This window comes from Lissotriton vulgaris, chromosome 3_1 (assembly GCF_964263255.1).
Source record: "Lissotriton vulgaris chromosome 3_1, aLisVul1.2, whole genome shotgun sequence".
NCBI classification, from domain to species: Eukaryota; Metazoa; Chordata; class Amphibia; order Caudata; family Salamandridae; genus Lissotriton; species Lissotriton vulgaris.
In genome coordinates, this window is record NC_141689.1 from 1838776253 (window position 1) to 1838798648 (window position 22396).

At 43.8% G+C, this 22396-nt stretch overlaps 1 protein-coding gene across 1 annotated transcript in view; it reads right to left on the reverse strand.

Annotated features, from left to right (window-relative positions):
* Positions 1-22396, reverse strand: part of LRBA (LPS responsive beige-like anchor protein) — a 2444222-nt gene that overhangs the window by 1716986 nt on the left and 704840 nt on the right. Inside the window, exon 31 of the mRNA XM_086962285.1 lies at positions 16382-16515. Within this exon, the coding sequence (XP_086818411.1) occupies positions 16382-16515 (134 nt within the window). The remainder of the gene's footprint in view (positions 1-16381; positions 16516-22396) is intronic.

Consider the following 22396-nt stretch of genomic DNA (forward strand, 5'->3'; position numbering starts at 1 on the left):
GGGGCTATATAAGAGAAGGCCCAACAGCCATTTCACGTTGTTCTGGCCCTTGGTTGGACCAGGAGGCATTTGGAACTGGATCTTAGGACTCTGGAAGGATTATACAAAACCAGTTTCTTTGCTAGATAAGAAGGACCAGTTCCCATAAGAAGCTTGTGGACAATACGAAGTATCTTGAAGAGCCTTGTTTGGCGCACAGGGAGCCAGTGTAATTCCCTGAGGCTAGGCAGGGCTGATGACCTAGGGGACAGGCCAAGCACCAAGCGAGCTGCGGCGTTCTGAACAGTTTGTAGCTTGGTCAACAGACAATCATTTATGGAAGCAAAGAGGGCATTGCCATAGTCCAAACGACTAATAATGAGCCCCTGAATCAAGGGTTTCCTAGATTCAAGGGGAAGCCATTTAAATATTTTACGCAGCCGGCGCAGGATGCCATAGCAGGTACGACACCAGATTAACATGGGACTTCATAGAGAGGGTTCAATCATGATTCCCAAGTCGCAAACAACTTCTTTGGGCTCGGGGCAAGGTCCCATTTCTTGCGGCCACCAATCCTGTGTCCAGATCTGCTTGGCCTTACCAAACAGCATTATTTCTGTCTTGCCGCAATTCAGTTGGAGTTTGTTGGTACTCATCCAGTCCTTAATGGCAATCATACATTTCTGGAATCTGGAACGAGTATCAAGAAAATCCAAACTGCAGGTAATCAACACAGGAGTGTCATCTGCATAAGATACTGTAGAAAAGCCATAAGACTTTATTACATTAGCCAGAGGGGTGAGACAGAGATTAAAAAGCAGGGGACTTAGAAATGACCCCTGGGGAACTCCAACGGAAAGGGGGATCTTACTGGATTCCAAGGTGTCCACCTTTACATAGGTGTGCCGGCCGGCCAGATAACTCTCAAACCAAGCACGAGCTTTGCCTCTGACACCGATCTCCCAGTCGTTGATGAAGAATACTGTGGGAGACGGTGTCAAAGGCAGCCAATAAATCCAGTAAGATAAGAACAGCACACTCACCCCTTTCACGAGAGAGGCGGATATTGTCCACTACTTCCATCACCGCAGTCTCAGTCCCGTGGGCAGCCCGGAACCCCAACTGTGAGGGATCGAGGAGACCCTGTTCCTCTATGAATGTTGAAACTCGCTTGTTGACAAGATGCTCCAGTACCTTACCAAAGTAAGGCAAAAGCTAGATATAGTTAGACAGGATGGTAGGGTCACTGTTAGTTTTTTTTAGAATAGGCTTAATCTGAGCCACCTTCCAACAACTGGGGAACGAGGCGAGGTCAAATGAAGCATTAAAAATGTTGGTAAGGGAACTAATCAGTGATGGAAAGATCTTATTACACTTACGCGGGACCACAGAATCTGTAGGGGAACCAGATTTCACCTTCAGGAGGGTTTCTAACACTTCCGCCGTAGCGGTGGGCTCATATTCCAGAATGGAAGGGGACTCAGTGTGGGCAGGGGTAGAAGGATGGCAGGGAGGGTCCTCTCCGATTTGATGGGTATCTGATTTAGGGGCAGCAAATGTGGAGTAGATCCTCTTAATTTTATTATCAAAATAAACTGCAAGTGAGTCGACCCACTGAACAGTGGGCAAAAATGCCGACTGCTCCACCTGCGGGGAGGTGAACTCATTAACTATTTTATATAGTTCTTTGCTCGAGTGGGCGGCTTTATTAATCCTAGACGTGAGGTAAGCGGATTTAGCAGCTTTTATGTTTTTCAGGTAGTTTGCATGAACCCGTTTATAGTTCAGACGATTTTCTGGTGTTCCGGTCTTTCTCCACAGTCTTTCCGCCGATCTACTGGCAGATTTAACCGCTTTGAGTTCATCCGTAAACCAAGGCAATGCTATAGATTTCACCTGGACTGTGGTTTCAGGTATAATAGTGTCCAAAGTACCCCTAATTGATGCTTCTAGCTGGACTGCGGTTAAGTTGATGTTTGTTATATGAGGGTTAGGGGGAGTAAAAGAAGAGGAAAAAGCTTCTAAGGTCAACTTACGCCAGGGCCGTATTGATTTGGTGTCTGAGCGATTAAAAGGTCTAGAGTCAGTTGGTTTGCAAAAGCTAAATTTTACAAGGTGGTGATCGGTCCAAGTCATAGGTAATGGGGGCTCACAATTAAGGCTAGAGAGATTGGTAAAAATCAAATCAAGAGTGTGCCCCGCCTGATGTGTGGGTTCAGTGACTCTTTGAAATAATGATAGCGTTTCTAAAATTGAGAATAGATGGCAGGTATCTTCATCGTGGGCAAGTTCAGCGTGGAAATTAAAGTCGCCTATCAAGATAAAGTTATCTGTGGCCAGTATATGGGAGGGTATAGTGTCAAGAAGAACATTGACAAATTTAGTTTTGTCTCTCGGAGGTCTGTAAACTAGGGCAGCCCTTCCTAGTGATGTTTTATTATACAAGATGTTAACTATTAGTATTTCAAGCATCGGTTTGACGAAAGATTCGAGAAGGGTAATGGAGATGGGAGGTCTGGCCGCCACCACGACACCTCCACCTCTCCTACCTTCTCTATCTTGCCTGATTAGATGGTAGTCCTGGGGAAGGGCAGTAGCCACATCTGCAGAAAAGACGACAAGGGAACCGCATTGAAAAAGGAAAAGAAATACAATTTTCTGTTGAGCAATAAACTGGAAAACGAATGTTACAGGATTATACTCGATGGCCACAAAGAACAAGTTACTTCGCTTCTGTAAAGCCTTATCTGGTAGAGACTATTTAGCTGCAGATTCTTTACCTCAGAATTAGAGCCAGGTGTTAGACTGGATACGGAAAATTTTAGTGAGCAGAAGTGCTGTGCACCAGTAGGTGGTGTTGATCGGCTGTGTGCGGCGTTGTCTGTGCCAGAAGTGACGTGCGCGCTGCCTATTTAGGTGTCACCCCAAGGTGCTGACATCAGCTCTTTTCTTTACATGCAAATCATTGCAGATCCGGAGAGAACTACCCCTTATTCATTTTTTAACTTACCTTTTTTTAAAAACTTTAGTCAAAGTGTTTTTGAGATCTTCTCCTGGTGTGGCAGGGATGTCATCTCAGAAGGCTGGCTTCAAACCCTGCAGTTCCTGTCACCGCCCGATGTCGGTGACGGATCTGCACCTTGTATGCCTTTCGAGCCTCGAGCGAGACCATGATCCGAAAGCCTGCTCTGATTGCCATGCCATAAATTCAAAGGCGTTGAGAGAGTTATCCCTAAAGCTCCTGGTGGCTCGACAAGCAACACCGCAACAACGTCTATCGCAGGAAAGAGGATGGTCCCAGGAACAGTCATGGAGCCCAAAATCTTTGTCGCTCTTGAAGACGTTGAGCCACTCAGGTAAGACCATCATTAGAAGAAGAGCAAGAAGCTGAACAGGTTGATTTCCTGGCTCAGTTATTCAGGTATGGGGGTTCAGTCTAATCTTCGAGATCAGGAGAGGCTACACGCACTGTACTCTCAGAATAGGGGAAGTGATGGGTAGAAATATATAGAAATCAGACTGCCATGGTTGGATTGTTTATTCTTTTCACCATGTTCAGAATGCTGATTTCATTGCTTTGTTTTATCTGCAAAGCAATTGCAGCTCATTCTTTTTATGCAAGACTACGATTGTTTCAATAAATGTATTCATAACCTTACCCATATCTTACTTGTGCTTACCCTGGGCATGCAAAAGTAAAACAACGAAAGGGTAAGATCTGTTTCCACAATTGCCCTGTGGATAAAAATGTCGTTTTTGAGGTTGCCAAAATCATCATTCACCCCAGGAAGGTTAATAGTTTAGGTGAGGCACTGTGAGCTAGCTAGGAATTGGTCCAACCTTCTCTGAGGATGTAGATGGACTCAGTCCCTACATTCTAAAGTTCTGTTGCCCTAATACGCAGTCCTAGCATTTTAGTGGGAACCGTATAACACCCTTAGGCCTGTCTCAAACATTTGAGACAATATATTCACAAACCCTGGCCTGCAGGCATCTTGACCTTCGTGTACGGGGCCTACAACTCGATCTCTTCATTCCATTTGGAGCAAAAACTATTATTTCTTGTTTTTCTTATTACCTACGTCACTCCATTTTTAGGGTCCCTTAGATCTTAACTATCAACCCCTGTTGCTTAAATTATAACTACGCTCCTTAATACAACTATTGAAAAAAATCCTTACATCTATAAACATGCTTTCTGGTTTATACTTTTATTTTGCTGCAGATTTCTCATCTTTACTGTTCTTTGCAGGCATCAGACTGTAATGTCTTATATACAGCACTTGGTGGTGCCACCTCAACTGCAGCTACTGGTCCACTCAACCTCACAAGATGTGACACTGTACTCCATAAAGAAACCACCTATTCCTGACTTTAGTTACACCATTTTTTCTGCATTCCAAAGAATGTATGGGTTGCACCCTGATTTTCCTCCCTCTCTGTCCTTCTTTAGTGTTTGTTCTAAGCTGCTCAGCCTGTATCTGCGATGTCACCTAGAGTTCCTTTTGTGTATGTTTAATTTTATTGTCAGTTATATCATAGGCTGAGCAGAAGGTCAGCTGCTCCCGGCGGGGCTTTAATTGGGGGCTTTACTGAATTACATCCTTGCTTTAAACCTGTACATCAATTCTTGATTACTAAGAATATCATCAATTCATTTTGTTAGATGTTACAGTAAGGATATCCTAATAGACTTTCAGGTGCTACATAAATTTGTTATTCTAGGAAAGAAGCAGTCACCAAGGGCCATATGTATCAAGCCTTTTGCGAATCGCAAACGGCCTTTTTGCATGTTTTAGGATGTATGAAACATTCGCAAAATAAGGAATAGCAAAGTTTTGCAATTCCTTATTTTGCCATAGCATTTAAGGAATCACAATTTTGCGATTCCTTAAATGCTATGTATGTAGCATTTTTTTGTTGCGAATTATGGTTAAGAATTCAAAAATTACCACCAACTTGTAGTTGATGGTAACTTGCGAATTCTTCCAAAAATTCACAATTTGGCATTTTTTAAGGTGACATGTGATGCACACACATGTCCATAGGGCATGTATGTGCACCATATGCACAGACATGTACATTTAAGGAGTGCAGCAGGGTGTCTTTGAGACACCCCTGCACCCTTGAAATAATTCTAAAATTGCGATTAGCAAAATGCGAATTCGCAATTTGATAATTATTTCGCAATCATTCCTATGGGCTTCCTGGCCCATAGGAATGCATTGGGAATTATTCCTTAATTGCGAATTCGCAAAATGCGAATTCGCAAATAAGGAAGATTAAGGAATCGCTAAAAAATTGCGATTTTCTTCATACATACCATTTTGCGATTCCTAAATAGCGATTCCTTAAAAATCGCTATTTAGGAATCGCAAAAGGGTTTGTTGATACATATCCCCAAGTCCTTCAAGTAGGGAGTTGGGATAGGAGTAATCTGTGGGAAGTCAGACTAGCCACAAGATATAAGAATGAGGATAGGAGGTTATCACTGCATGGCAGTGTCAAAAATAGGCATATTCTGAGTTTCAATAGTGTAGTGAACCAGATTTGTATGCACAATTTGGGGCTATGAGGATAAGGTACGTCATTTTCACTTGAATCTTTAGAAGAATTCTTGGAATAATTTACATAGAGGGAAAGACAATGACGAGAAGGCAGTTTTAAATTACAGAGGCTAAAATCTACACGGTTCCTTCAGAGGGAAGGAAGAAAGGCATTTAGTGCCAAAGGAGTTTTTCTTAATTCCAACATGTTTATATGTAGACAGATCTCCTGATGGATCCACAACTTACCGATTGTTTGATCCACTAGAATCAAAGAAACACCTGTGATGGACATTTCAGTAACTTAAGGAATTAATGATTGGCCAATCAAATTGTTTGCAACAGACCTACTAGAGAAGATAGGCATACAAAGACTGGGATACCACTGCCCTCATGGAAAATCTTCAATTAAAAAGTTTCTTCTTCCTTTTGAGGCACTACTAAAGCAGCCTCATTTTCACACGCATCAGAGGATGAGAAAAATGCATATAAACATTTACCCCAGGAGACTAAGGAATCGCGGAGTCATAAACTGCAAGATGGGTCAAAACTTCAGAATCCTTTCACGATAATGCAGAACACTGAATTGGTGGAAAAGCATTTCTTACAGTAGTACTCAAAACGGTGACTACGAACTGCAGGCTTTGAGAAAATTATGTTATACTTGTAGAGTTTCAAAGGAAACAGCAATTCTATTAAAAGACTGAATTTTTTTGCTGAAGGTGTGGATTCGCCATCAGAAATCTTTCACCTACAGAAGGAAATACATGTAACCTAGCACTCTATAGATGAGCTTCCAGCGTATGACAAATATGTGAACAATCTGGGGCTGAAGAGATCCCAAAATGAAGGAATGCAAATAGACAATGTTCTGACACTACAGTGAAGAGGGAAATGACTGTTCTGAAGTACTGGAATGTGCCAATATGCATTATGCAGGTCCAAACTCTAGATAGTCCAGTTGGGTCAAGCACCTGCAGCATCTGGTAGTGTAACCCATCTTGAATTTATCCAGGATGAAATTTTGAGATACCCGATCCCCAATACTGTTCACAAACTTTGTTCTCTTTTGGAAACTAGAAAATACCGGGAATAACATTCATTGCCTCATCTGACTGAAAGCAACTGCACTACATTTTCCCAAAAATTAGTGTGGGGGTAGGTGGGAAAAATAGTGATGGTGGAACAAAGGTAGAGCATAATCCTGAAAGACAGTCTTCAGAACAAGCTGGTTGGAGGTTTGGATAGCCACCAACTGAGCAGCTATGGGCATTCAAGACCAACTGGTAGTGGCTTTGTTTGTGTGGGGGTGGTGGAAGAGTTGTGCTGCTTCTATTGATGTCCACCTCTCACAATCACCTCTTCCGTAGTAATGTGAAAAGCACTGCTGGACAGACAGGAGAGTGAAGGATACTGTCTCTGTCTGATATATGGAGTTCTAGAATAACCACAAAGCATCCACTATTAATAGAAATTAAACCACTGGAATAAGTCCAACAGCTCAATTGTTGATCTGCTATGAAAAGTCAGTGAACGGTGAAAGTGTCACTCTACAGCAGCTAGTTAGATTTTAATACAAGTGTTTGGATGCTTCGCAAATAAGGAAGATTAAGGAATCGCTAAAAAATTGCGATTTTCTTCATACATACCATTTTGCGATTCCTAAATAGCGATTCCTTAAAAATCGCTATTTAGGAATCGCAAAAGGGTTTGTTGATACATATCCCCAAGTCCTTCAAGTAGGGAGTTGGGATAGGAGTAATCTGTGGGAAGTCAGACTAGCCACAAGATATAAGAATGAGGATAGGAGGTTATCACTGCATGGCAGTGTCAAAAATAGGCATATTCTGAGTTTCAATAGTGTAGTGAACCAGTGCAGTGCTCCCATTGAGTTCAATGGGAGTCACCAATACTCCAACTGTGCTATCCTGCGGCCTGCTCAATGTCAGCTCCTTGTGTAAACACCATCTCGAAATACCACTCCTAATCGAATCCCAGGGTTTGGATGTGCTGTTTCTCACGGAGACCTGGACAAGAGCTGACAGTGGGGTGGAGCTTGGCCTGGCTATAAGATCAGACATAACCCTCGAGTGGGTGGCAGAGGGGGAGGTGTGCGGTTTATTTTCAGGGAGGCACTTGTCCTGACAGAGTTTGAGGTCAAAGACGTTCAAGGTATTGAACTGATGGGCTTCTCACTTAAAGGTCATAAGGGAGTTTTGTATTCCGGCCTGCTCTGTTATAGACCTGGCAGTGCCAATGACAGTCTCACACGATTTGGTGGATCTTATTTACGATCTTTCAAATACTCATGCCAGGCTTATGATTCTAGGAGATTTTAATCTTTGGTTAAATTGTCCCCTGGATACAGCCTATAAAGAACTATGCCAGGCATGTAGTAATATCCACCTCCAGCAGCTGGTGCTTTCCCAAACTCATATGAGGGGCCATATCCTTGATCTGGTCTTTGCAGAGGACACCTGGGTCAAGATTAAGGATATAACAGTTAAATGCTGGACTGATCATGCCCTCATCCAATTCTCACTGCAACTTCCTAATGACTCTTATACGGATAACAGCACAGGTAACATTAACTTCAGTAGGCAGTGGTCTAAACTTCTGAAATGTTCCACACTGTCGACTTTGTTGCCTTGTGGTCTCACCCTGGAGAAAGGAGTTGAGGAGAATTATCTGAGCCTCTGTCAACAGATTACTGAATCCTTAGATAAAGTGATTCCTCTAAGGAAAGTGAAGGATAGGCCCAAGCATGCTGCCCCCTGGTACTCCAACAAACTCTTTCAGCTGAAATTGCGTAGCAGACAAGCTGAGAGAACTTGGAGGAAGCAATATCTTAAGTCAGATAAAACTCTCTTCAAGCAGTTGCTCTTGGGTTATAAAGCTCAGATAAAAAGCGCTAAAGCCAAGTACTCAGAGGTCACGCTAGCACATGCGGCTAATAAGTCACAAACCCTTTTTAAAATTGTTAACAACCTTTCCAACCCGGCTTGTGCCACTAATAGTATTCCTGCTTCGCAGGCACTGTGTGATTCTCTGGCTTCTACTTTCGAGGACAAGATCACTGCCATTTTGAGTGGTCTCTCTGCTTCAAGTACTCTCAACACCCAGCCTACTAGCGAGTCATTGTCTATACTGACCCCAGCTGATAATAGGGAGAGTATTGCTTACTCGATGCTGTCTAGCTTTCCCCTTCCATCTTATGAGGATTTCTGTACCTTGGCCAATAGTGTTTCTTCGGGTTCTCAGTTGGACCCGCTACCACATACGTTTTGGAAGCTGTTTCAAGCGGAGCTTTTTCCTCTCTTATATTAGATCTGCTGCCAATCTCTTAGCACTGCCATGGTTTCTGACTGCTGGAAATTGGCGGTGGTATCCCCTCTATTGAAGAAAGCCACTTTAGACCCCCTTTGTCCTGCGAAGTATAGGCCCATCTCTTTATTGCCCTTTCCAATCAAAATCTTGGAAAAATATGTCACTAAGTCCCTATCAAGCTTTATAGAGGCAAACATCTGCTTAGATGTAGCCCAGTTTGGCTTCCGGCCAGCTCACGGTACGGAATCTCTAATTGTGGTTGTTCTGGATGATCTTCGTTCGCGTGTCGACAGTGGCCGAGCAGTATTTTTGGTACTGCTCGACATGTCGGCCGCGTTCGATACGGTGAACCACTCTACTCTAATCAGAAGATTGGAAGAGAATGGGGTGGTCGGCTCGGCCCGGGACTGGCTGGTCTCTTACCTCCACAATAGACATCAAGTGGTGGCTTTACCTCCATTTAGGTCTGGCACCAGAATGGTGGGGCAAGGTGTGCCCCAGGGGTCGGCGATCAGCCCCATTTTATTTAATCTTTATCTCTGCCCCCTGATCAGGCTGATTAAATCCTTCGGCATTACTGCAATAAATTATCCTGACACACAACTTATTTTCTCCTTTGAAGGTAAGGATGCTGTCTCTACAGAGACCTTTCACCGTTGTATGCTAGCCACTGCAGACTGGTTGAGACATAATTCCCTCCAGTTCAATGGATCAAAGACAGAGGTACTGCATTGTTCATTGGATAAAATTCCTCGCCCTCTGACTGCGGACTTTTGGCCTCCTGCTACCTTGGTCACTGTCGAAGCAGCAGATGCTGCTCGCAACCTGGGTGTTATCTTTGGCCCACATCTGCAGTTGGATGCCTTCGTGAATAAGACCATTGGCACCTGTATGATGCTGCTACGAATGTTTCGCAAGATCCTCCCCATGCTGCCTGCGTCGGCCAGACCTGAAGTAGTGAGTAGTATTATACTCAGTAGACTTGACTACTGTAATGCACTGCTTCTAGGTGGCCCTAATTCCCTGATTAGACAGTTGCAGCGGATCCAGAATATGGCAGCCAAGTTGGCCCTCTCGCGGGTGCGTTCAGCCTCTTCTTCTCTGGCACTCAGGGACCTTCATTGGCTGCCTATACATCTGCGGATCTGCTTCAAGACATCTTGCATTGTCTTTAGGGCACTACACGGACTGGGGCCTATGGCACTTCAGAATCTATTTACATGGTACTCGGCAGCCAGACTCCTTCGCTCCTCTTCTGCTTATTTAGTGGCAGTTCCTCGAATCCTGAGGATACGGATGGGTGGCCGCTCTTTTGGGTTCCCTGCTGCGAAACTCTGGAATTCTCTTCCACTTGCTTTAAGGAGTATGAATGAATTGTCTCTTTTTAAAAAGGGGCTGAAGTCCCATCTTTTTCATAGGGCTGTGTGATCCCTCTCTGCTTGTGATGTATGTTGAGCCAGGATACCCTTTGGGTGACAGCATGCGCTATATAAGTATGTTTTACATTACATTTACATTGCATTACATTTACATTGCATTACATTTACATTGCATTACATTTTGAACAGACCAACCTTTCATGGCAACTACATAGCCAACGAAGAGTTCATCATCCACCCGGAAATATTTTGTGTGGTCAAGGTAGAAAGACAGCGCACGCTTGGGGTCCAGACGGTGGAGTCTCTATTCCTCCTTGGAATGGTGCGGAGGTGGGAAAAAAATAGGCAAAGTAGTATATTGTCCAATTTGAAAAGAGGTAACCACCTTTGGAAGGAACGAGAGCCTCGTGCGAAACCCCACTTTGTCCAGATGCACAGAGAAGAAAGGAGGCTTGGAAGAAAGAGGTTGAAGCTCACTCACCCTGCGAGCAGTAGTGATGGTAAGAACAAGATTCAAGTCCCACGGGGCAGTGTGAAAGGAGATGGAGGAAAGAGATGAGTAATGCCCTTAAAGAATATATTTACAACAGGGGACGGAACAAAGAAGGCTGATCAGACAGCCGAAGGAAGGCAGAGATAGCCGCAAGATAGTTGAGCGCCCAGAGCAGAGCCCTACTGGGCCAAAGAAAGTATATACAAGAGGACCTCGAAAGAGGGGCAGAAAGGGGATCCACAGCCTTTGCTGTGCACCATGCCACAAAATTGTTCCATCTACAGGCTTATACCGATTTAGTGGAAGGACGCCTGGCTGCCAAGCTGATATTACAGACTTCAGGCGGAAATTTGAAAGCTGCTAACTGTTGCCTCTCAATCTATACGCAAGGAGGTGGAAGCTGGACAGGTTTGGGTGAAGAATCGTCCTCTGTTGCTGAGACATAAGATCCTCCTGAAGGGGCAGTGTGAGTGGATGGCCGATGGCCATGCTCAGGAGCTCTGGGTACCAGACTCTTCGTGCCCAGACCAGAGCCACAAGAATAACTTGGGCCCGGTCGTGCTTGATCTTCTTTCAGGTGAATCAATAAACAAATGTATTAGTTTTCCTTGCAAACCGTGACCAGAAACAGTCTGGATAATATCTAATCCAACTTTCTCCCAGAGTCCCCGTGGAAGTTTCTGCACACTAATCTTGGGACATCTCGTATTTATAATTTTGTACCACTCTATCATGCAGAAAAAATATACACTGTCCATTCCATTTCTAAGTCCAAACCTTAGACCATAATGATTTAGTTCCAGACTTGGTCCAATTGAATGTCCAAACCATTGGCCCCCGACTAGAGGCATTTAGAGGCATTTGTTCCAATTACTAAGGACGAATGCCAAAAAGTTCTGTCATCTATGAAGAGTGGTTCCCCTAGTGATCCTGCTCCCATGTATATTTTGAAACAGGTAATAACCACCATTGCCCCATTAATTACTGATCTTCTCAATGCCTCCTTTACACAGGGAACTGTTCCCCCCAGCTGGAAGCCGGCCACGGTCAAAGCACTCCTAAAAAAACCTGAGCTCGATACTTCTGAGTTGGCAAACTACCGGCCAATCTCGCTGCTATCCGGTATCAGCAAGTTGGCAGAAAAAATAGGCAATCAGCAGCTTTCCTCTTTTTTGGAGAGTAATAGGCTGCTCTGTAACTCTCCAACGGGCTTCTGCCCTGGTCAGGGTACAGAGTCTGCCCTGTTAGCAGTGGCGCAGGAGGCAAGGTGCATCTTGGATTCGGGTGGATCAACGGCTGTGATCCTCCTGGATCTAAGTGCAGCCTTTGATATGGCGGATCATAAGATCTTAACCCACCGTCTCAGTACTCTGGGAGTAACAGGTACTGCGCTGCAATGACTTACTTCCTTTTTGGAGAACCGAACCTTTCAGGTTTGGGAAGGTGATGCTTGCTCCAAACTGACCCCTCTTCAGTGTGGGGTTCCACAGGGCTCATCGCTAAGCCCTACCTTATTTAATGTGTATATGGCCCCTTTAGAGGAGGTAGTGAATCCCTTTGGGATCAAAGTAGTCACCTACGCGGACGACACCCAACTAGTGTCTCGATTTCCCAAGAAAATCATTGCGTGGAACATTTTCATTCATGCCTATCGGAAATCTACTCTTGGATGAATAGGTCCCGACTCAAATTGAACGGAACCAAAACAGAGCTCATGCTGCTAGGCCACCACATCACATCATTACCTAATTCCATCTGGCCTGCATGCCTGGGGACCGCGCCCACTCCTAAGAAGGAGTTAAAAAGTCTGGGGTTTTGGTTTGAGCAGGACCTGTCCTTCAAGATCCAAGCCAAAAAAACAGCGGGCATATGCATAGGGCTGCTCCGCTCTGCCCGCAAAATTTTACCTTTGCTACCAGAGCAATCGAGAAAATTACTTATCCAGGGCCTAATTCTATCAAGGCTGGATTATAGTAATGCCTTATATTTGGCCGCACCTGAAAGTACTATCAATACTCTTCAACGAGTCCAAAATTCGGCCGCGAGGTTGCTTACTGGTACCCTGCGCAGAGCATCAGCCAGACCGGCACTCAGAGCCCTTCACTGGCTGCCAATTCGCGAACGAATTAAATTTAAATCCTTATGTATTGCCCTACAGGGGAAAGGACCCTTTATTTTAGGGAATCTTGTCCGCCCCTACAAAGACTCCAGGTACCTGCGCTCTGATCATGGCAACTTGGCCATCGTCCAGCGAGTCAAGAGGGCCCGTGCAGGGCCGCTTCTGTAAATGCGGCGACCCTCTGGAATGCCCTCCCAGTTGGGATTCACACTGAACCGAATTACATTAGGTTCCGTAAACTCCTTAAAACTTTTCTGTTTCCCCAGGACCCTTGAATTTTGGCGCCCTCCCTCAGTATCCTTGGTTTTACAGAGCTGGGACGCTCTCGGGCAGCCATGCACTTTATAAATCCATTTTCATTTCATTTCATTTCATACCTATGCAAATAACCAAAAAGGGTCCCTTCCGAACCAGAAAAGGAAGAAAGCACCCTTGCAGGAACTTGAGAGAAAGAAAAAAAAAAGTTCTTTCAAATAACCCTCACCCACCCGGGTTTCCCCTTGGTGGCATGCTTCATCATAGGGTCCATCCCTGCCCTCTACAGACAGGAGCGTGCTGCTACCAACGAATACGCGGGAGCACTGGATTGAAAAATAAGGGTGTCCCTATACACCTAAACACTTAACCTCTTAAGTGCTGCGTCGGGGCGTTGGCCGACGGCAGCACTACCTCCCCAGTGCTGCGCACGACCATTGGACGTCCATTCAGCACTAGTTCCATTGGACAGCGCAGCACTGGGGAGGGATGTTTGCGCGCATCTAAGGTGTTAAAATGAAGATAAAGTGGGTTTTATTTGAAGTCCGGAAAAAAGGTGTAAAATACCAAATGAGTGGGACCAAAACAACTGTTTCTTACCCTAAAGTGGTATACTAAAACCTGGGGACACGCGGGAAAAACTCTAGGCGTGAATACCTATTGTTTCCCTGGTAGGTCAATTAGTCTCAAACCCTACCCCAAGGCTTTTCGTCAGGAAAATAAAGGACAAATGATGCTCCCACTCCAGTGTTACTATGAACATAATCGCAGTAATGAAAATACAAAAACAAATATACAGCACCTAATTGGTCTGTGTTAAATATCAAAAATCCTGCATGTGTACGAAAAGTAAGGAAAAGGTTAAAAAAATACACGACCCGTAGGTCTATATTGACTTAAAAATCAGTGGTGATTCAGTGGTTGTGGTGGTGAAAATACCAAAACAATGCCTCTAAAATGCTAAAACCAGTGATAATGAGACTCACACGAGAGTACAAAAACATGTAACATATAAAGTCTGTTGGCAACTGACCTCTTCGAAGTAGCCATTTCCAGTGCAACAAGAAGAAATCTAGTAACAAAGTTAAACTCAGTAAAAATGGAGAGTCCTTGAAATAACCGTTACGCGCCAACGGCGTGGAAAAAAGGGAACCGACGTCAGCACGCAGACTAGGTCTTCTAATGGCTCCGATGACGTCACACGTAGTCCCAGGTGGAGCCGTGCCATTGTGACGTCCTCGTGGGAGAGCAAAGAAAAAGTTTCCGTGGAATGCTGGTGCAGAAGTAATTCAAAAGGTGAGGAATTCACAGGCAGATGTATTTATCAGAAATATCTTTTTGAAGTATATGTGCCTACAGAGGCCAAAGAAGTGTGAGTTAAAGCTGAACTCTATATGACAATCATTAGCTGGCAGCTGGTGAGTCTCCATCATCCTCCTCCTCCTCACTTGTCTATCCAGCAAAGGCTTTGCGCTGACAGACTGCTGCTGCCTCACATGATTGAAGTCGGAGCTTTCTGCTGGCAGTCTATAGTGAGTGGTCTCTCTTGCGTTCTCGAAGTTAATGACCCACAGAACAGCAGGCAGTTTAGCTTGAGGCTTGCTTCTGAGCAAGGATAAAATGCTGAATGGCTCAGAAGGCATGAGGAGACCTTCCAAGGAGGAGCGAGAGTTTCTAGTACTGGAGTACGTCATGGTGGGAGAGCCTAGAAAGTGAAACCGTACCTCCCGGTTTCGGCAGATGATCCCTCCTGCAAAGGAAATGTCAAGTGGTTCCTCGCAGAGCAGCAAGTGGTGTTGGCATGCAAATTACGCGGTTCCCATGATTTCTAATTGGCACTATGCTAGAACCCGAACCTTCCTAACATGGTGCCAGACATGTACTTTTAGATGGGAAAGGCAATATAAAAGTGGGCAATTTGGCCTCCTGTGTAGTATCAGACAAAACTGAAAACCCTGCTCCCCAGCCCGATTCAGGATGAACTTGCTTACAGAAAAAAATGAGAACTAGCAGCATGGCAGTAACATTGGCACACTTTGAATGTCATGTCTCTAAATAAGGTGACATATTTTCTGTGACTTAAACGAGCACCTTGCTATCTACAATCACAGCTTTAGTTAGCTCCCAAATGGGCAGAACTCAGCAATCTGTCATTTCAGTACTTAATAGACAAGATAATATATTTGCAGCAAGACCAGGCTTACATTGGAGTTATGTCTAAACCTTTGTCAGGCCCAGGGACCTCAGAAGTTCAAATTTCAGAACCCTCCTCGACCGGAGAGAAACGGCAGCCCTGATCCTCCTCGACTTCTCAGCAGCATTCAAAACAGTATCCGACCGCACCATTATCAAGAGACCACATCGGGTTCCAGGGAAACGCCCTCCAATAGATCGCATCCTGCTTCACAGGAAAAATCCAGTGAATCCACCAACCACCTTAAACCTTGGAACCCAAGAGCATTATCTGGACATCTACCAGGCAGCAACTTTGAGATCTCTTCACACATTTGCAGCACTACTTCCTGGACAACCAGGTCTATAGGGATGGGCACTTTGCTTGTTTGGTCCTGCAGGACTTTTAAGTGTGAAACTATTTTGCAGACCCACCTCCAAGGAGGTTTAGCTTTGGCTAGAAGTCTATCAGATAAGCAAGTTACTTACTTTCGGTAACACATTATCTGGCAGAGACTATCTTGCAGCAGATTCCTTACCGACCCACTCTGGGAACAGATTTTTATGGACAAGGCCGTTTCCCTTTCAGGCAATAGTTTTCCACCCCAGTGGTCCGTGTTCTTTGTGGCTCCGCACTCCTAGAGTGGAAAAATTTGAAAAGAGCCTAATGTCAGAGCAATGGGGTGGCGCCTATATAGGCACCACACGTCACTTTTGACATCAACGAGGCCATGCAGAGCCGAAAGACGCCACAACTGGTGTGCAGTGTACTTCTCACAAAAGACTTCCAAATCCAGTCTGATGCCTGGGGATTACTCTAAGGTAAGGAATCGCCATCTAGAAGTCTCTCAGATAATTTCTGTAGTTTTCTCAAAGATTTCAATGTTTCTACCTTTGCCAATTGGTCAAGCTTCTTCTACAGGGCCTTTCTTCCGATAGATTTCAACATTAACTGTAAAAACATATTTTCAGTGTTTTCTTTATGTACAGCAAATTGTCAATATTAACAGTTCTGGTTACAGAAAATGGTCCGGATCACTCACTAGCACTCTCGCTTATAAATATCATGTTCAGATTTCTTTGAAGCAAAAAATATTTTACAGTTACTTACTAGAAGATTCTCCATCTACATCTGGGGGCTGTGGCGTGTCAACAGATGAAACCACACTGACAGCATGTGGAGTCACACTTACAGTAGCAGGAGGTGGATTGACTGCTGATTTCTTCGGTGCTACAATGACACTCCTGCAAACAAATAAATAATGATTAAAACTTAAACAAACTACAATTGAAAAGCAACATTTTTTAATTTGCCTTTTGAGGTGTGTTCATTAGGTACCATGTGTTAAAAGAACAAGAGACACAGTTACCTCTATCTGCAAGGATGTACTACCGCACCACAGTGGTTGAGCAGAACTCAAGGATCATGTTTGACAAAAAAAAAATTCAAATGGTGAATGTACCTACTGTAAACTAGTTACAGACAATAATTCCTATCAGTTTCACTAAATAACATATGTATGTGTTGTAATGAAATTAGAAGCTTGTACAAGTATAATAAGAGTTGCTAGAAGGTTTATTCTTGAATAAATTCCTGGGTAAGAAAAGCGCGGCTCTCCCCTGGCCAGTCAGACAGCAACTGCCAGGGTAGAGAACATCTACACATAACTAGAACATGGAACACAACAGCACAGAGCTCCATGCTGAGTGGGGAGGTGTGGCTCACTGGTTAGAGGCGGCAGACCCGAGTGCAGAGAACGGCCCGGGACCAGGGTTCGATTCCCGACGCGGCAGGGTCTTGGACCAGGATCAGCGGACTGATAATTCTCGCATCGGTGCCTACTCTGACCAGGGAGCACACTCGGCAACTCTGGGCATTAGCTTGCCTCATCTCCACAACGGCCCCACACAAACGCCGGGGATGCCTGGTTTCACCTTGGAGACCCCCAGGAGGGACTATCTCACAGGGAAAGCCAGGACGGGTTCCCCAGCGGTCTATAGCGCTACGAGGCCTCCGGGTAGCAGTGCGCTTTATAAGACACAACAATTTACAATAATGGAAATAGAAGATCATAACATATCCTCTTCTCTTATATAAATAAACAAATAAAGGAATAAAAACAACAAAAAGACATGTGTAAAGAAAATAACATAAGAGAAGGAACTACACATTCTATTTACAAATGTAATCTTTCAGATAACCTGGAGGATGACAGTTTCTATACAATCTCGCTTGACGAACGCAAGGAGGATCAGAAGGGAGAGAAGCAGGAGCATCACCCCCTCCTTGCACACTATTACGAGAAGCACCCATGGTCAGAGGATGTTGAATGAAATCATCATCTGACATGGATAAAAAGGTGTTACTGACAGGAATATCAAGACGTAAGGAATTGGCACTAGAATTGACATTGGCATCAACAAGACCATTGTTTTTCTGGTACAAAGCGACCCTCCTATAATTCCATTTCTCACCATTATCCAATATTACTCCATAAGGCAAAGTGACCTTAACCTTAAAGGGTCCAAGAAATTTTGTTGAGGAACTGGGCCTGCCAGAACGTATTTTGACCAGGACAAATTCTCTTGTTATAATTTTTTTTGCAAAACATACGCTCTTGAGAAGCAACTGAAGATGAATCAACAGAAACACTTTTACCAGAAATAATGTCTCTCATCCAAGTTGGTACAAGTTTAGTATTGGGTAGTCTACCACGCATCATTTCAAATGGTGTCTTACCTGTGACACCATGCACACTTGAGCGATGAGCCCACAGCATCTCTGATACCAAAGATTCCACTTCTTGCCCACTAGAGATTGCCATCTGTATGGCACCTTTAATTAAACAGTTGGCCCTCTCAACAATGCCATTACCCTGTGGGTTATATAGAGAGGTACGGCTGTGTCTGATACCACAAGTTGAAAGAAATTTCTGCATTTCATCTGATGTTAACTGTGTACCATTGTCCGTTAAAAGGACTAATGGTATGCCCTCCTCTCTCCAAATGCATCTCATAGCACGAATAGTAGTGGAAGTAGTGATGTCTTTAGTGAATTTAACAATCATCCATCTTGTGTGCGCATCAACAACTACAATGCCAAAACGCAAATTCTCTTTTAGACTATTCATTGGTCCTATGAAGTCCAGACGTATGGTATGCCAAGGCTGACCCGGATCAGAGATGTGTCCAGAGGAAGCTTGAACACCAACCCTCAGGCGTTTATTACTCTCCTTGCAGACTTCACACTTGGTGATCCATGCATTCACCTCCGCAACCATACCTGGCCACCACCAATTCGCTCACAATCTCTGTTTGGTTCTCGTTTGACCTAGATGTCCTTCATGAGCTAGCATGATCAAACTATTCCTCAAGGAAATTGGAGGAACAAATAAATCACCCCGCATGATCACAGTATCATCATAGACAGAGAGCTCGTCTAACATTTTAACAAATGGCCTGTTGGTAACTGAAACAGTGCTTTCTCTTTTACATCCTGTCAGTATCAGTTTCTTAAGCTCGGTCATAGAACAGTCCGTAGACATGGCATCAATCCACTCACTCTTAGTTAAGGCCTGAGGTTCACATATGCTCAAAACATCTTGCACAAACGCAACAGCACCCTCATTCTGTTTCTTCAAGACAGCTACTTCATTAACTGTCTTCCAGTCCAATGACAGTCTCGATAAACAGTCAGCTTGTGTATTTTTCCACCCCTGAATGTACTCAATGTTATAACAGTACTCTTGAAGGTGAGAAGCTAACCTAGCTAACCTAGCAGAACACTTGGCGTCTCCACCTGGTAACAATACTTTAACAAGAGGTTTATGATCAGATTTCAAGGTAAACCTCGATCCCCACAGATAAGTCCTGAAGTATTCACAGGCCCAAGCAGCAGCCAAGGTCTCACGTTCTAGAACAGAGTAATTTTTCTCTGAACTGGTCAAGCTTCTTGATGCAAATGCTACGGTCTTCTCTTGACCATTATGATTTTGTGCCAAGACGGCACCTAGACCTGTAGCGCTCCCATCAACGGTGAGTACTGTGTGACATTTAGTGTCGAAAGGTGTGAGAATCCCTGCCTCACAAATGTCTTTTTTTATGTTCTCAAAACAAGACTGCTGTGAAACACCCCAAGAGAAACTAACACCTTTCTTCATCAGATCCCTCAAATCAGTTGTCTTTGAGGAAAAATCCTTAAACTTGGAATAATATTCCACTAACCCTAAGAAAGACCTAAGTTTGTCTTTATCCGAAGGAACAGGAGCTAACCTAATGGCATCAATTAAATTTCTTTTAGGTTTTACTCTCAAATCAGAAATCTCGTACCCCAAATAGTCTACTTTGTCTACTAAAAACTTACACTTGTCACGCCTAAGTGTTAACCCTGAATCCTTAATCTTTGACAAAGCCTCACGGAGTGTATAATTGTGTTGAGCAATTGTGTTACCAAATATCAGAATGTCATCTTGAAAGATATTGCTCACTCCCTTGAAAAGTACATTCATCATCCTTTGAAAGATGCTAGCGGCAGAGCAAAGCCCAAAAGGCATCCTGGTACACTGATATATACCTTCCGTGGTGATAAAGGCAGTAAGGGGTTTAGAGTCTGCATGTAGCTTGATCTGGTGGTAAGCGTTCTTTAAGTCCAACTTTGAGAAAAATTTACCACCACTCAACGCTAAAATAAGCTTGTTAATATTTGGGAGTGGAAAAGTGTCAACAACCACATTCTGATTGAGGGACCTGAGGTCAATGCAAAATCTGAATTTGCCGTCCGATTTCTCTGTGATCACTACTGGAGAAACCCACTATGAGCTTTCAACCGGCTCAATCACTCCTGAAGTAAGCATCTCCTGAAGCATCTCATATGTCACCTCATATGCGGATGACACCCAGCTGATTCTGGCTGTCAGAAACGATGGGGAAACAGTAGCGGAGAGTTTTAAAACAGGTATGCTGGCCATCGGACAGTGGATGGCAGCAAACTGTTTAAAACTAAACTCCGACAAAACTGAGGTGGTAACCTTTGGCCACCTCAGTCCTAATTGGTCCCCAATTTGGTGGCCATCATCCTTTGGAGCCTTGCCCAAACCTGCCACTAAGGTGAGAAACCTGGGAGTCATCTTCGATGACCAGTTAAACTTTATGGCTCATGCCAACCAGACGGCCACCACAGCGTTTTACAAATTACGCTTGGTTAGGAAAATCCTTCCCTTTCTTCCCAAAAATGTAGGCATGACATTGGTCAGCGCCCTTGTCCTGTCTGCATTAGACTACTGCAACGGCCTATTTGCCAATGCCCAAGTCAGGGTAATCAAGAAAATGCAGACAGTCCAAAATGCAGCAGCCAGACTGCTCTCAGATATTCCCAAATTCATGCCTATAACTGAGACGCTGAGAAGTTTTCACTGGCTCCCTATCAGGAACAGAATAAAATTCAAGACACTGTGCATTGTCTATAAATCGTTACATCACCAAGCACCTCAGTTCCTGATAAACGATCTTGTCCCATATACTCCTTCTCGGACACTTCGTTCAGCCAAACTGAACGATTTGGTTATACCACAAACTAAGTTGTTTAACTGGGGAGACAGACGTTTCCTAGTTGCCGTCCCAAAACTGTGGAACACACTCCCGCAATCCATAAGATCCAGCCCAAATCTTATGTCCTTCAGAAAGAAACTAAAGACATGGCTATTCAACCTCTAACCTCGTAAGACCGCACAGGAGAGCATACATAGTACAGCGCCGAGACGCCTGCGGGCAATTGTTCGCGCTTAACAAATGTTAAAAATAAATAAAATAAATAAATAAATAACTGCTTCCCTAGCCACTAAAGGTGTCCTTCTCGCTCTATGCTGTATAGGAACAGCATTGGGTTTCAATACTATTTTGTGTACATACCCCTTAAAACACCCTAATTCATCTTTAAACACTTCCTTGTTCTCTTCCAAAATTTGATCTAGGGGCAAATCATCCACTACCAGAACTTGGGTTGGAGCTCTGGGATTTATAATAATTGAAAGGTCAAATTGGTGCACCCAACCTAAAATAGGTGGACCATCAATTGCTACATAAACCTTGCCCACAACGGATCTGCCTTTGAATTCAATCACAGACTTCATATAACCAATAATATTTATCGTTTCACCTTGATATCCGCCTGGATTTATATCTTTAGGCAATAAGGAGCAATTAGGCCACAAGTTATCATAAGTATGTTTTGGAATGATGGTGTACAATGAACCACAATCAACCATCAAGTCCACAGAGACATTGTTAATCTTAAAACTTGCTTTGGGCCTATTTTTCCTACCACTCTGATTGCTAGGATCATCACTGGGATCATCAACAAGTAAGATTCGGTCAACCTGTAAAGGAATATCATTAGTTGCACCAGATAAATAAGCATTTTGGGTTATGTTATCATCATCATCAATAACTGCTACACGTTGTTTAAAAGATTTCCTACACATATTAGAAAAGTGACCTCTGCGTCCACATTTTAAACAATTCCTTTCTAAAGCAGGGCATTTGCGAAAGTCAGCATTGTGGGACGAGTTCCCACACCTAAAGCAAAATCTAACTTGTTGTCTTCCTCTTTGGGAAAATCTTCCTGATCTTGAAACAGCTGCTACATCTGTATCTACACTGGAAACTGAAGAGACGGTTCCATTGCCACCTTCTTTCTTATTTAACTCACGCATGCAATATTGAGAGTGTTCTAAAACTTTGGCTATGTCTATAGCATCCTTCAAGGAAGGGTTTTTCGCAGCCCAAAGTCGTTCTTGTGTTTTCTTACATCTGCATTGTACTAGGAGTTGATCTCTCACTAACTCATCTGTCATTGCTACAAATTTGCATTTGAGGGATAACTCTCTGAGTTTGGATACAAATTCATCTATGGATTGATTTTCTTCCTGCCTGTGGGTATAAAATTGGTATCGGTTCATAACAATGTTAATCTCCTTCGCAAATCTAACCTCAAGACGTTTTTTAGCCTCAAGATAAACTTCTTCAATTGCATTGCCAGTTGGTAAAGTAGCTACTGGTAAATACTTACATAGGTAGCCAATCTTCCCATTCTATTGACAAAGGTCCAGGAGAAGGTAGAAAAATTTGA